The following is a 13,077-nucleotide window of genomic DNA, read 5'->3' as shown; positions in this document are numbered from 1 at the left end:
ATCAGAAACTTCTCTGGGTGGCTGCAGAGTACTTTAGTTCTAGTCCTTCCCAAAATTCAGAAAAGAGGTCTTGCAAAAGAATGCTCAGTGATACTGGTAGTTAATTAATTACAGAATAATAGGTTATCATAGCTTAAAAGGCTCTTAGAAGATATGTGGTTCAACCCACTAATGTCATGAACCCACTACCAGGGCTTTCCTGGTAGCTCAGCAGGTAAAGAATCTGCCTGCAATGCAGGAGACCTGATTGGATTCTTGGGTTGGGGAGATTCCCTGGAGAAGGGATAGGCCACCCACTCCAGTATTCTGGCCTGGAGAATTCCATGGACAGTATAGTCCAGGGGGTCGCAAAGAGTTGGACACAACTGAGTGACTTTCAATTTTCACCTTTTCACTAATGTCATAAGCAGTGCAGTGAGCCAGGGTCTCTGGATAATGGTAGAATTGACTGGAGTTCAGGGACCCAGCTCAAGGATGGGTGTATTTCTACATCAACATTCACCAACATGTAGTTGAACAAAATAAAGCAGATATGTACATAAAAATTAATTTTAACATTAATTTCTTTGCATTATAAGATTATATACACTCCTTGATATAATTTAGAATATTGAAAATTATAAGAAAGTAAAAACAGCCCTGAAATTCCATCAACTTCGAATAATATAAATTCACATTGAGTTGACTAAAAAGATTGTTCAGGTTTTTCTGTAGAAGTTTGTAGGAAAATCCATATGAACTTTTTGGCCAACCTAGTATTTTGGTATTCTGATTTATCTAAAAATTGAACATGATATAGATACAGTTTGATACATTGCTTTTTGTATTCAACACTAAGTTTAACACTCTTATCCTCAAGTCATTATAAATTCTGCAAAAGTAATATTTTTAGTGGCATAGAATAGCCTAATTCATGATGCTGAGTGTCATTACTTATTTAACTAGCTCTACGTAGCAAAGAGTCAGACATGACTGAACGACTGAACTGACTGATGATGCAGAATGGAACTTCCCTGGTGGCTCAGATGGTAAAGAATCCGTGTGCAATGCGGGAGACCTGGATTAGATCCCTGGGTTGGGAAGATCCCCTGGAGAAGCGAATGGCAACCCACTCCTGTATTCTTGGCTGGAAAGTTCCATGGACAGAGAAGCCTGGTGAGCCATGGTCCATGGGGTTGCAAAGTCAGACATGACTGACTGAGTGACTGAACATATGGTACTGAATTAAGTTGCTCCTAATTTTTGGTTATTAGAAGTAATATTATAAGCACTTATTGTAGTTCTTATATTTTTCTCTTTTACATTACTTTCTTAGAGTAGATTTTCAGCTATAATTAAATGCTATTGATATTTTTAAGTTTCTTGATATATATAAACCAAATTATCTTCCAGAGAGGTTGGAACAGATTATCTTCTATAACCTCATAAAATAAAAGTGTTAGTCACTCAGTTGTGCCTGACTCTTTGCGACCCCATGGACTATAGCCCTTCAGGGTCCTCCATCCATGGAATTCTCCAGGCAAGAATACTGGAGTGGGTTGCCATTCCATTCTCCAGGGATCTTCCTGACCCAGGGATTGAACCTGGGACTCCTGCATTGCAGGCAGATTCTTTCTGTGTGAGCCACCAGGGAAGCCCTATCATAGATATATGCTGGCATTAAACATAAGTGTAAAAACATTTCAAATTTATATATTAATGCTAGTTTAAAAGAATTTGGAACTGCTGAGAAACAATAGTTGAATATATGAATTAAATAATAGCAACATGTATAAATGAAATTGTGTTGATTTTTCTAATAATGCCATTTCACAAGTAAAAGATAAGCAGAAAAAAATATATGGCCTTGTTAAGCTTATCTGACTTGATTTAAAGAGAAAAATTAATACATAAAATTTGAGAACGATATTTCACATATCTGTGGGACAGCTAGTGACGCAATCATTCACAAGGAACTTTGTGACACTGTGCTCTTCATTACTGAATTATCACACAAGATATAAAGGCATACTTTTCTAATACTATAGGTGAAAACTGTCCTCAGATGCTAATTTTCTGGATGTGCTTTCACTGGCTAGCAAGAAAAAGTGAAGGCATGAGAGTATATGAACTCTTGTTTTGTCTAGCATCGGCAGTGGATTGAGATTTCTGCTAATATTTAGCTCGGGGATTCTAATATTACTTGACAGAAAATCAATCCTTTTGAATTCTGTTTGCCAGAAAATTACCAGTTTTAAGAAGCTTTGGGAGTGTTTAATTTATAAATATGGTAGGTACTTCAGGTCACAAAAATGGTTTGGATTTTATGTGGGCTGAAGTATTATTATTGTTAAGTGTGGCTGGCTTTCTGGGGATATTTATTCAACAGTGTTTTGCATGAGTGTGTATGTGAGCATGTGTGTGAGAGAGACAGGGAGAAGAGACAAAGAGAGACACAAAGAGGAGATACAGAGAGGAAGGGACAAAGAGAGATCTAACTAACTCATAGAGATAATTTATGTGAAGATGCTTATACACTTTAAAGTTCTGTATAAACACAAAGTTTTATTATTTGTTCACAGACAACTCTGACCTATATAGTATCTGCAACTTTATTGATCTTTAAAAAGGGAAATATTCTTATACTCATATGATGCTATAGATTTTTAAAGAAAACCACTATACTATTCAATTTTCACCTGTACTCCTAGGAAAGCAAATTTCAGGTTTTTTTTTGAAAGGACACAAGAATTTGGCAGAAGAGCATATTAAGTGAACACACCCTGCAGTCCTAATGAGGTTAACTCTAAGTGGAAACAACCCGTGTTTAGTTACTTGGAAATTAGCGTGAACATGGCATTCATTGTATTCCCCTTAATTGTATGTGCTTGTAAGATTTTTTTTTTTTAATGTGGACCTTTTTTAGTCTTTATTGAATTTGTTACAGTATTGCTTCTGTTTTGTGTTTTGGCTTTTTGACTGTGAGGCTTGTGAAATCTTAGTTCCCCAACTAAGGATGAAACCTGAAGCCCCTGCACTGTACCACCAGGGAAGTCCCCACTTCTGTGTCTTTCACTATTTTACAAGTGTGAAAATAGTTACCTCTCCGTGAGGCTTCAAAACTATCAAAAAGGTTAATTTTCTTTCTCTAAAAGAGAAAGAGTCCCTCATATTCTGGGGTGATATTCCCAGACGAACACCGGTAGGGAAACCCAACAACTCTCTAGTTAGAGTCTATCTTCAAGTACATCAAATGCGGCTTGAAAGGGTCATCTTGGAAGTGTTTGGAGGGTTTGTAAATAAGTCCCACATCAAAGACTTTCCATGAGACAAACCTTGCAGCCTACATGCAACTTAGATTATTTTCTAGGAAACTGTCTTCTGTTCAGACACAAAAGATGTTCTTTGATCCCATAAATTTCCCTGCTTTATTTATTTATTACACGGTTCCATTATTTTTTTCCTATTTTTCCCTTTTTAAAAAATTGAGGTATAGTTGACATAAAATATTATAATAGTTTCAGGTGTAAAATATAATGATTCCATATTTGTAATCTTCACATTTCTCTGATATTGCGGAAAGGGAATAAGGTAATATTTGAGAGGATGCTAGGTAAACCCAGTGGTTCATGGCCGCCTAGAATTCAGGTTGTGAAGTCTGTGTGTTGTGGGCATTTCCACATGCTCAGTAGGTATGACCTTCCACAAAGTTTTATTTGACTGCACTGTACAATTTCATGGTGATATCTCAGCCTCAGGAAGGAAAAACAGATCAAGCTTGACATTTTCCATTCACAGCTGAACCAGTTAATCATAGAGTGGAGGGCTCTGAAGGGCAAGCTGATCAGAAAGGCCCAGGAAACAGAACTAGGCTACGTCCATTAGGAGGGTTCAGATGATGCTGGGCTGAGATCGCCAGCAAACCCTTGGCACAGATATGTCCACTGTGCAAAAGGGCAGGTAGCAAAGAGAAGGTGACTTGATCAGAAACATCACCCAAAGAAGCTTTTACAAGTGTGAAAGTAGTTACCTCTCCGTGAGGCTTCAAAACTATCAAAAAGGTTAATTTTCTGGATATCGTAGGTTAATGTGGTGTTAGGCATCAGGGTTCGATTTCTGTTAATGCTGGTGACTGCAAACTTGAACGCTAATTCTTCAACGTTAACAGGTTCATTTTCCACAGTTTCAAAGATCCCTCCTGCAGAAGCAAAAGAGATGCATGAAAAGCATTAGTTATATTATCCATGTGCATTCTTTAAAGAGAAGAATATAAGTGATATGAGCAAAAGGCCCAAAAGAATCAAAGTAAGAATAGTCAAAATAGATCCCAACCCCAGTTAAAAGTTACATCTATCAGCATATCAGATGCAGATAAAACTTCATATGTGTGCTTAAGATTTCAAATCCAATACTGGACTGTGCAATACCTATCAGATGGTGAATGGATTCCAAATATTTAGTATCACATCAAGTATGATCGATAATTCGATGGAGGATGATTATCCACAGTGTGGACATAAATCATTCTGTGGTTGACCTAAGCACAATCTCAGCTGTATCCTGGTAGGACCATCTTTCCTTAGAATGAAAGTCATTCTATTAAAAAAAAAAAAATAGACATTCTTGACTTCAGAAGAATCACGCAGAGTTGAGTAGGGTCAAAATGAGTCACATGGACGCTTAGATTTTTTTCAAAATGAACATCCCTCTTCCTTGTGGCTCAGAATTCTGCAGTCATATCCTAATACTTTCCAAAGTGCACGGGCAGATTTAAAAAACAAAACAAAACTGTTTTTGTGTTACTTTGAGAAACTGATCCTGTTGCAGAGCAAACATACATTCTATCTCTGGAGAGTGTTGAGTGTTCCTCCACTCAACAAACACATGCACTGTCTTTGCCATCTTAAACATGAGGACCTCATCACAAGCAATGATATAAAATATCAGCGCTTAAACAGTCATCAGAGAATTCAGCTCTGATTTTGATGTTCATAAAGGCAATATAAGTATTATTAAATATACATTCTAAATGTTCTTTAAGGGCTGTCCTGGGATTCTCAACAGACACAGAACATAAAGTAGAGGCTCTTAACTGTTGACCACTTAACTTGCTCCTTGATTAATCAATAGTCCTCATTTCTTTGGAAAAACATATTCATTGGTGCCCATAGAAGGCTGAACACTTGTAACTAGTAGACTACTATTTGTTTACTCTCACCATTGAGACTGGTTTGCAAATGCTTCAAGTTTTCTCTCCACTTGAAACACAGACAAAAACAAAACAAAAATCTGAGTGTGAAAATTATGAACATCACTGGCACAGGTACAACCTATGATTATTCTTTCTAAGAAAAAGAGCTTTCATTGGCAGACCCTCATTTCAGAAAATGAATTTGACTCTAGTTTGAAAGAACAGTAAACGAATACTCATCTGTAATTTTTAATTTAAAATTATTTGATGGAGAGGCAAATTCTTTCTAAACTGACTTTCTGTGTTAAAAAATCAACTAGTGCCCATTTTTGAAAGCTAAGATGTTTGATTCGACTATTTTGGCTCCTTAGGAAATGTCTCTGGGTTTTTTAGACGGATGATGTGAGATGCATGTGGAGATTATTTCTCTGTTCTCTGAGAAACCACAGATGAAGAGGACTTGGCTTTGTTAATGTTTTCCTGTGGAATCATATCATTTATTCTGAAATTAACCTTAGGAAAATGCCTGCTCTTTGACTTTGCATTTTTTTTCTTTTTTTGTCAGACACTGGTAAACAGGTCCTAGGCTGGAGGGACTTTCAGATTCTCTCAGAACTGTCAGTAGATGCTCAAAAGGGATGCAGTGAGCTCCCACAGTAGACACTTGGTCACCAGAAAAAGATGGACGTACAGTGGCTTCCTGCCACAGTACAGATGACCCACAATGGGAATAGCCCCTTCTTAAGATCAGAAACTCCTTGATGCTGGAATTTCCACAGTAGTTATAGCAATTGTTTGTTTACTTGTCTATCTCCCCAAGAACATGGTGAGACCCTCAAGAGGATGGACTGAATCAATATCCTCACAAAGACCAAAGTATCTTAAAATGTTTAACCTGCAATAATAGTTCAGCAGTCCCTAAACTTCTTGGCACCAGGGGCATGCTTCATGAAAGATAACTTTTCCACGGACCAAGGGTGGAAGTGGCGATGATCTGGGCATGATTCAAGTGTATTACATTTACCGTGCACTTTATTTCTACTATTGGTACATCAGCTCCACCTCAAATCATCAGGCATCCGATCCTGAAGGTTGGGGATCACCTGGTTGAGAAGAGTTAATCATTGGCTAAGTTGCGAGCACCTTTAATCTGCAGGAGACAGGCTGGTACGAAAGAACAAATACCTGTATCATAGTCAGAAGTTCTGAAGTCTAAACCTTGGTCCACTTAGTTTTTCTTTGAGAAAGATTTTTAAGTACCAGGAAGAAAGTTTCTATAAAATAGCTCTTTCACTATGAATATTTCATTTAAAACTTATAACAATACAGGTAGGAAGTAGTGTATTCGTGTTCATAAATGAAAACATGAACAGAGATATGACACATTTTGCCCAAATTATTCATAATCAGAAAGCCTTGTCTTTAACAAACTCAATTCATTATAAATATAAATATATTTACATCATGATATATGTCATCTCTTAATGAAGTTAATGATGCTGCCTTGCTTACATTGGGCTTCCCTTGGATGATTGCTCTGTAAAGGGAATAGTATAATGCAGTGAAAGTAACCTGAACACTCAATCATGCCTCATAAATGAGTATTATTATACATGGATAGGGCTTCCTTGGTGGCTCAGCTGGTAAAGAATCCACCTGCAATGCGGGAGACATGGGTTTGATCCCTGGTTGGGAAGATCCCTTGGAGAATAAAAAGGCTTCCCACTCCAGCATTCTGTCCTGGAGAATCCCATGGACCATATATATAGTCCATGGGGTCAGGTCACAAAGATTGGACATGACTGAGCGACTTTCATTTCACACATGGATAATGAGGATAAAGAAAGGACTCAGCACTTGTAGAACTCCCCCTTCATTTTAAAATTGTTTATTGGTATATAGTTGTATTTTACATAAAGCTGGCTATACCTGAGTTTAAGAGAATATTAAGTGATTTTGTTATGTGCTTAGGTGGTATGAGGGTACACTCTGTTTTGTCATTTTGGGGGCAATTTTCCTTCATTCCTTCACCAAGCAAGCATTATAAATGGTGTCATTAGCTCAATACCCCACCACTATCTCCTTTTTCCTTTAGTTCTAAGTTGCTTCCATTGTTTCTTACTCTTTTTGACCCTATGGACTGTAGCCAGCCAGGGTCCTCTGTCCATGGGATTCTCCAGGCAAGAATACTGGAGTGGGTAGCCATTCCATTCTCCTGGGGATCTTGCCTACCCAGGGATCAAACCCAAGACTCTTGTGTCTCCTGTAATGGCAGGTGGGTTCTTTACTACTACTGCCATTGGGGAAGCCCCAATCTTTTCTTCAGAGAAGATTGCAGATACCAAAAACCTATAGTGAAGTGAGATATATAAAAGCCTGGGGAAGTACCAAGAAAGTGGAATATGATAGAAACAGGAGGAAGTTATTAAAAGGTGCCAGACCTCAAACAGAAGCAGACTCTTTCAGCATCAGCCAACTTCCTCTCTCCTCCCCAAAGCTGCAGATTTTACAAAATTGAATTCCAGTGTCTTTGATAGAAGTATTAGAGGGACACATACCTAAAGACATATGTGTTATTACTATTACTATTTTAAACTACTACTGTTATTTACTACTACTTCTGTTATTATTATTATTTTTAGATTTGTAGCTGTGAGCTTGTCAATGAGACATTTCAAGTGTTTGGGGCTCTCCATATAGTCAACTTCTGGATGCCTGGGTTCCATGGTTTCCAGGGGAGGAACACCTAGCTTGTTCCTTCCTCTGTTTGTCTTCTGTGTTCTTTTCGCTCCTTTTGCTGCTCCACCCCCTTTCCCTTTGTCCTGAGGTCAATGCTTCTCTCTATTTTTATTATTTAAGCTGAGCTGAGCACGACTTCCCTTAAAAATTCAATGAGCCACAGAAGGGTTGGAGAAAGCAAAACTAAGAAAGTAGCTTAGGTTCAAGGGAGAGTTAAGTGGCCCCTCTCACCCATGATCATTTTATTTTCTCTTAATCATCTCCGTCAAGTCAGTGCATAAGAGAAGAAAGCAGGCATTTGAGAGTTCCTCAATGAAGGTAAGGAACCAAATGAAGATGAAGAACCAGATTTCTTTCTTTCTTTCTTTTTTTTTTTTTTTTTAACTGTAACTGCTGTGAAGCAGAGCATGGCGGATGGAGCGCAGGAGGGTGATAAACCTCAAAATCCATGTGCCTGGCTTTTTCATGTTCACTTTCATGACTTACAGTCACACCTCATATATACCCAAAGTTAAGAAGTATTATTTGTATTTTTCACATACACTATTTTCTTTTTCTGTTTTTATTATGTGAATGACATAGAAGTATTTTCTGTTTTCTTTTATGTGAATCAAACTGAGTACCGATCATCAGTCATTCCTCATAGCCTGGGTATATGTGATATTGTGATTTGTGAGAAAAAGTACATATTTGGTCTTTGACCTCATTTCTGGCACCAGACTTTTAAAACTTGAGATTTCTTAAGTGAGGAGAGCAAAAAAGATGTCTTTTGTTGTATTAAGAGCTTTTTGGAAAATACCTAAGGATGGAAACTGCTTCTTAGGAGAATCAGTCATATGACTAGAGGATCAAGACTTTCAGACTCACCCCCAAGCCCATTCCTGACCTCTGGGAAGGGGACTGGGGCTGGAGATTGAATTCAAAGGACAATGGCTAATGATTTAAATGATCAATACCTGTGTAATGGAGCTTCTATAAAAACTCAAAAATATAGCACTTAGAGAGCTTCTGCGGAGAAGGCAATGGCACCCCACTCCACTACTCTTGCCTGGAAAATCCCATGGACAGAGGAGCCTGATAGTCTGTAGTCCATGGGGTCGCTAAGAGTTGGACATGACTGAGCAACTTCACTTTCACTTTTCACTTTCTTGCATTGGAAAAGGAAATGGCAACCCACTCCAGTGTTCTTGCCTGGAGAATGCCAGGGACGGGGCGGGGGAGTCTGGTGGGCTGCAGTCTATGGGATCACACGGAGTCAGACACGATTGAAGTGACTTAGCAGTAGCAGCAGTAGCAGAGAGCTTCTGGGTTGGTGAACATGGGGATTTGGAGAGAGTGGGGTACTGGAAGAGGTCATGGAGGCTCCATAATTTTTCCCTGTACCTTGTCTTATGCATCTCTGCCATCTGGCTGTTACCCAGGTACATTCTTTTCAATAAGCCAGTAATCTAGTTCATGGGCTTCCCTGGTAGCTCAGATGATAATCTGCCTGCAGTGTGGGAGACCTTGCAGTATGGGAGAATCTGATTCTAATTCTTTCTCCGGATAGATGGTGTCAGGATTGAGTTGAATTTCAGGACATCCAGTTGGTATCAGCTTCCCTGGTGGCTGATAGTAAAGAATATATCTTCGATGCAGGAGACCTGGGTTCGATCTCTGGGTCAGGAAGATCCCCTGGAGAAGGGAATGGCAACCCACTCCACTATTCTTGCTTGGAGAATCTCACAGACAGAGGAATCTGGCTGCAGTTCATGTGGTTGCAAAGAGTCTGACACGACTGAATGACTAAGCACACAGCACAGTGTATTGGAGATTTGCTTGGTGGCCACCTCATGTGAAGAGTTGACTCATTGGAAAAGACTCTGATGCTGGGAGGGATTGGGGGCAGGAGGAGAAGGGGACGACAGAGGATGAGATGGCTGGATGGCATCACTGACTCGATGGACATGAGTCTGAGTGAACTCCGGGAGTTGGTGATGGACAGGGAGGCCTGGCGTGCTGCAATTCATGGGGTTGCAAGAGTCGGACACAACTGAGAGACTGATCTGATCTGATGAGGAAATCCTTACTCTTCCAACATACATGGTGGAATTAAAATCAGAAACCTCTTAATATGGTTAGGGATCAGTCTCTGTCTTATCACCAACAGGAAGTTTGGACAAGGGTCAAAGGTCATCATCAGTATATACCCCCCAGCTTCTTCCCAGCTCACTCATCATTTTCAGCCTGAGGTCATGACAAATGATAATTTAGAACGCATTGTCCAAACAATATGAAAAGGTCAGAAAGTAGAAAAGGTCTTGGTTTTATTTAGAGTCAGGTTCTGATTTCGTTTGTGAATATTGGTGCCATTTAAAATGATAAAGGTGGGCTTCCCTTGTAGTTCAGGTGGGAAGGTGGTAAAGAATCTGCTGGTAATGCAGGATACCCAGGTTTTATCCCTGGGTTGGGATGATAAAGGTAGCACATCAAATATTCTATACACAACAAAATTCTTTGTGTTCTAGAAAACATTTTTTTCTTAATAAATGTTGTTATTTAGGCTTTATTCATGAGGCTCTAAGGTCTTTGTCTTGGTTTTTACAATTATACTCTGCAGGGAAGAAGGATGTTGGTAAAAACGAAGCTAATGTGAAAGACTCTCTCCCTTCTGCTCTGCATCTCTCACTTGAGGAAAGTTACCACACATGCTCACTCGACAAAGAGTATAAAAAAATAAAATGTGTGCACATATTCTAAAGTAGTTTTAAAACTCAAAAAAACTGTTTTTGGTATGGGGCAACTTGGGAGATATGGGAGCAGGGCTGCTCAGGGAACTTTGAGAGTGTATCCTCCTTGGGCAAAGCTGTAAAGTGGCCTGATCATCACAGTGGGCCGCTGAGTGCTCCATCAAGCCGTGGGCTGATTTTTGCTACTGCAGTGGGTCCAAATGGCAGAACATTGAGCCAAAGAGGGTTATTCCCCAAGCTTGAGCTCTCTTGGACACCTTGATAGAGTTCAGACTTCTTTGGGATCCATCACCTGTTTCTTCTTTCTGATTTCTCCCTTCTGGGGTTGGAATAACTATTTCATGCCTGTCCCAACATTGTATTTTGTAAATAACTTGTTTGGTTTCACAAGTTCATAGCTGGAGGAGAATTTTATCTTGGGGTGAATTCTGCCTGGAGCCTCACCCGTTTCTGATTTAGATGAAGTTTAGATTAGATTTGGGCTTTAGAGTTAATGCTGGAATGCTGGGGCTGTTGGTATGAAACACATGCATTTTTATGTGAGAAGGACCTGAATTTTGAAAGAATCAAGGCTAGAATGCTACAGACTGAATGTTTGTGATCCTCCAAATTCATATTTTGAAGGCTTAATGTGACAATATTTGGAGGAGAGGACTTTGGGAAGCAATGAGATCAGAAGAGTGGAGCCCTAATGATGGAATGAGCATCTTTGTAGGAAGAAGAAAGAGCAGTCTCCATCACGTGAGGCTAGGAGGAAGGATAACCATCTACAAGCCAGGAAACATGTTCTCACCAGACACCAGATCTGCTATCATCATCACTTGGACTTCCCAGCTGCCAAACTGCGAGAGACAAATGTTTGCTGTTGAAACCACCCAGTCTATGGTATTTATCACAGTAGTCCTTGCTGACTCAGATACACATCATCTTCATTTTTTAGCCCAAGAGTATTGAAATTGACAGAGAAGGCAATGGCACCCCCACTCCAGTACTCTTGCCCGGAAAATCCCATGGACGGAGGAGCCTGGAAGGCTGCAGTCCATGGAGTCGCTGAGGGTCGGGCATGACTGAGCGACTTCACTTTCACTTTTCACTTTCCTGCATTGGAGAAGGAAATAGCAACCTACTCCAGTGTTCTTGCCTGGAGAGTCCCAGGGACGGGGGAGCCTGGTGGGCTGCCGTCTATGGGGTCGCACAGAGTCAGACACGACTCAAGTGACTTAGCAGCTTAGCATTGAAATTGAAGATGGACAGTTTAACAGAAGTTACATCTATGCATGTACCATTCTCTTCCAACAGGATTCTGAATTCATAACATACTGATTTACAGTAAGCAGAGAAAAGTTCACTAGAAGTTGCAGTAAAACTTAGGTAGCAGGATTTTTCTCTCTGTTGGGTAGACTCCTGCACAAAGTTCACGTTAAGATGTAGACAGTAGTGTTTTGTGATGACAGGGACACAGCTGGAAACCACAGATGGCTGCATCCTACACAGGGGGTAGGTTGCCTTCAGTGGGATGTCATGATGGGGAGATGGAAACCTAGTCAGAACTTGTGGCTTGCACCACGTGGTTCCATGTAGACTTCCAAGAGAATTGTTAATAGTCACAAAGCCTACTGCTGTAGGGTCAACAGCATAATACTGTAGGCAAAAGGCAGTGCTTTGAGAAGGTAAATCCAAAACAGCGGTTTCCAAACATTCTCTAGACCTTATTTCATATATAACCCCATAGAATTTTGTCAAGGAATGGGGTCCAGACATTTGTATATTAAAATGACCCAGCCTTGCTGTAGGTCCCATTGATTGAATATACTTTTAAAATTTATTTTTCCTTTGTTTCCAAGGATACTTAATAACCTGCTTCCTAATCTGCTTTCAAATCATTGATTTCCCCTAAAGATCTTTTTCTCTGACTTTCTGGCTTACAGAAGTGTTGCTCAATTCAACACACATCTGTTAAGTATATGTGTGCTTTCCCTGAAGAAAGCTGTTTTTAGTTATGACAAAAGAGAACTGGTGATTCCCTAGTTTTCAGTGGAGCAGGGAGGTATTCCAGCCAAGCTGGTGTAAGTATACAATGGTGGAAATGAGGGTCCTTGTCACAGGCACATATTTTACAGAGAAGCTGTTCTATTATTGCCTGTTGTTTCTACCCCAGCTCACTGTAGATGGAGCCTGTTCTGGATGATGAGTGGGCAGTATGAAATGTACACCATTCTTCCCAAAAGGAATTTAAGAGAAACAATACTCCATTGTTCCAGGAATCCATCTCATTGATGATGAGGGGGAAAAAAAAACACAAAAATAATAGCACTGAATCTTGTTTCTATAAAACAAATACATTGTTTTGATTCTACTTAACCTGATAATGGTGAATATATTCCCATAACAACCATTTCAGAGATGCAATAAAATTGCACCCCACATATATTTACTTGT

General features: G+C 39.6%; 1 protein-coding gene across 5 annotated transcripts in view; it reads right to left on the bottom strand.

Moving 5' to 3' along the window:
* Window positions 1-13,077, bottom strand: part of GRIK1 (glutamate ionotropic receptor kainate type subunit 1) — a 487,136-nt gene that overhangs the window by 173,474 nt on the left and 300,585 nt on the right. For all 5 annotated transcript variants that reach the window (XM_044939691.2, XM_044939684.2, XM_044939685.2 and 2 more), the window contains exon 2: window positions 4,010-4,177. In XM_044939691.2, the coding sequence (XP_044795626.1) occupies window positions 4,010-4,177 (168 nt within the window). The remainder of the gene's footprint in view (window positions 1-4,009; window positions 4,178-13,077) is intronic.

This window comes from Bubalus bubalis, chromosome 1 (genome assembly GCF_019923935.1).
Source record: "Bubalus bubalis isolate 160015118507 breed Murrah chromosome 1, NDDB_SH_1, whole genome shotgun sequence".
In the NCBI taxonomy this organism is placed as follows: Eukaryota; Metazoa; Chordata; class Mammalia; order Artiodactyla; family Bovidae; genus Bubalus; species Bubalus bubalis.
Note: the sequence above shows the minus strand (reverse complement) of the source record. Positions and strands in the feature narration are given on the sequence as shown.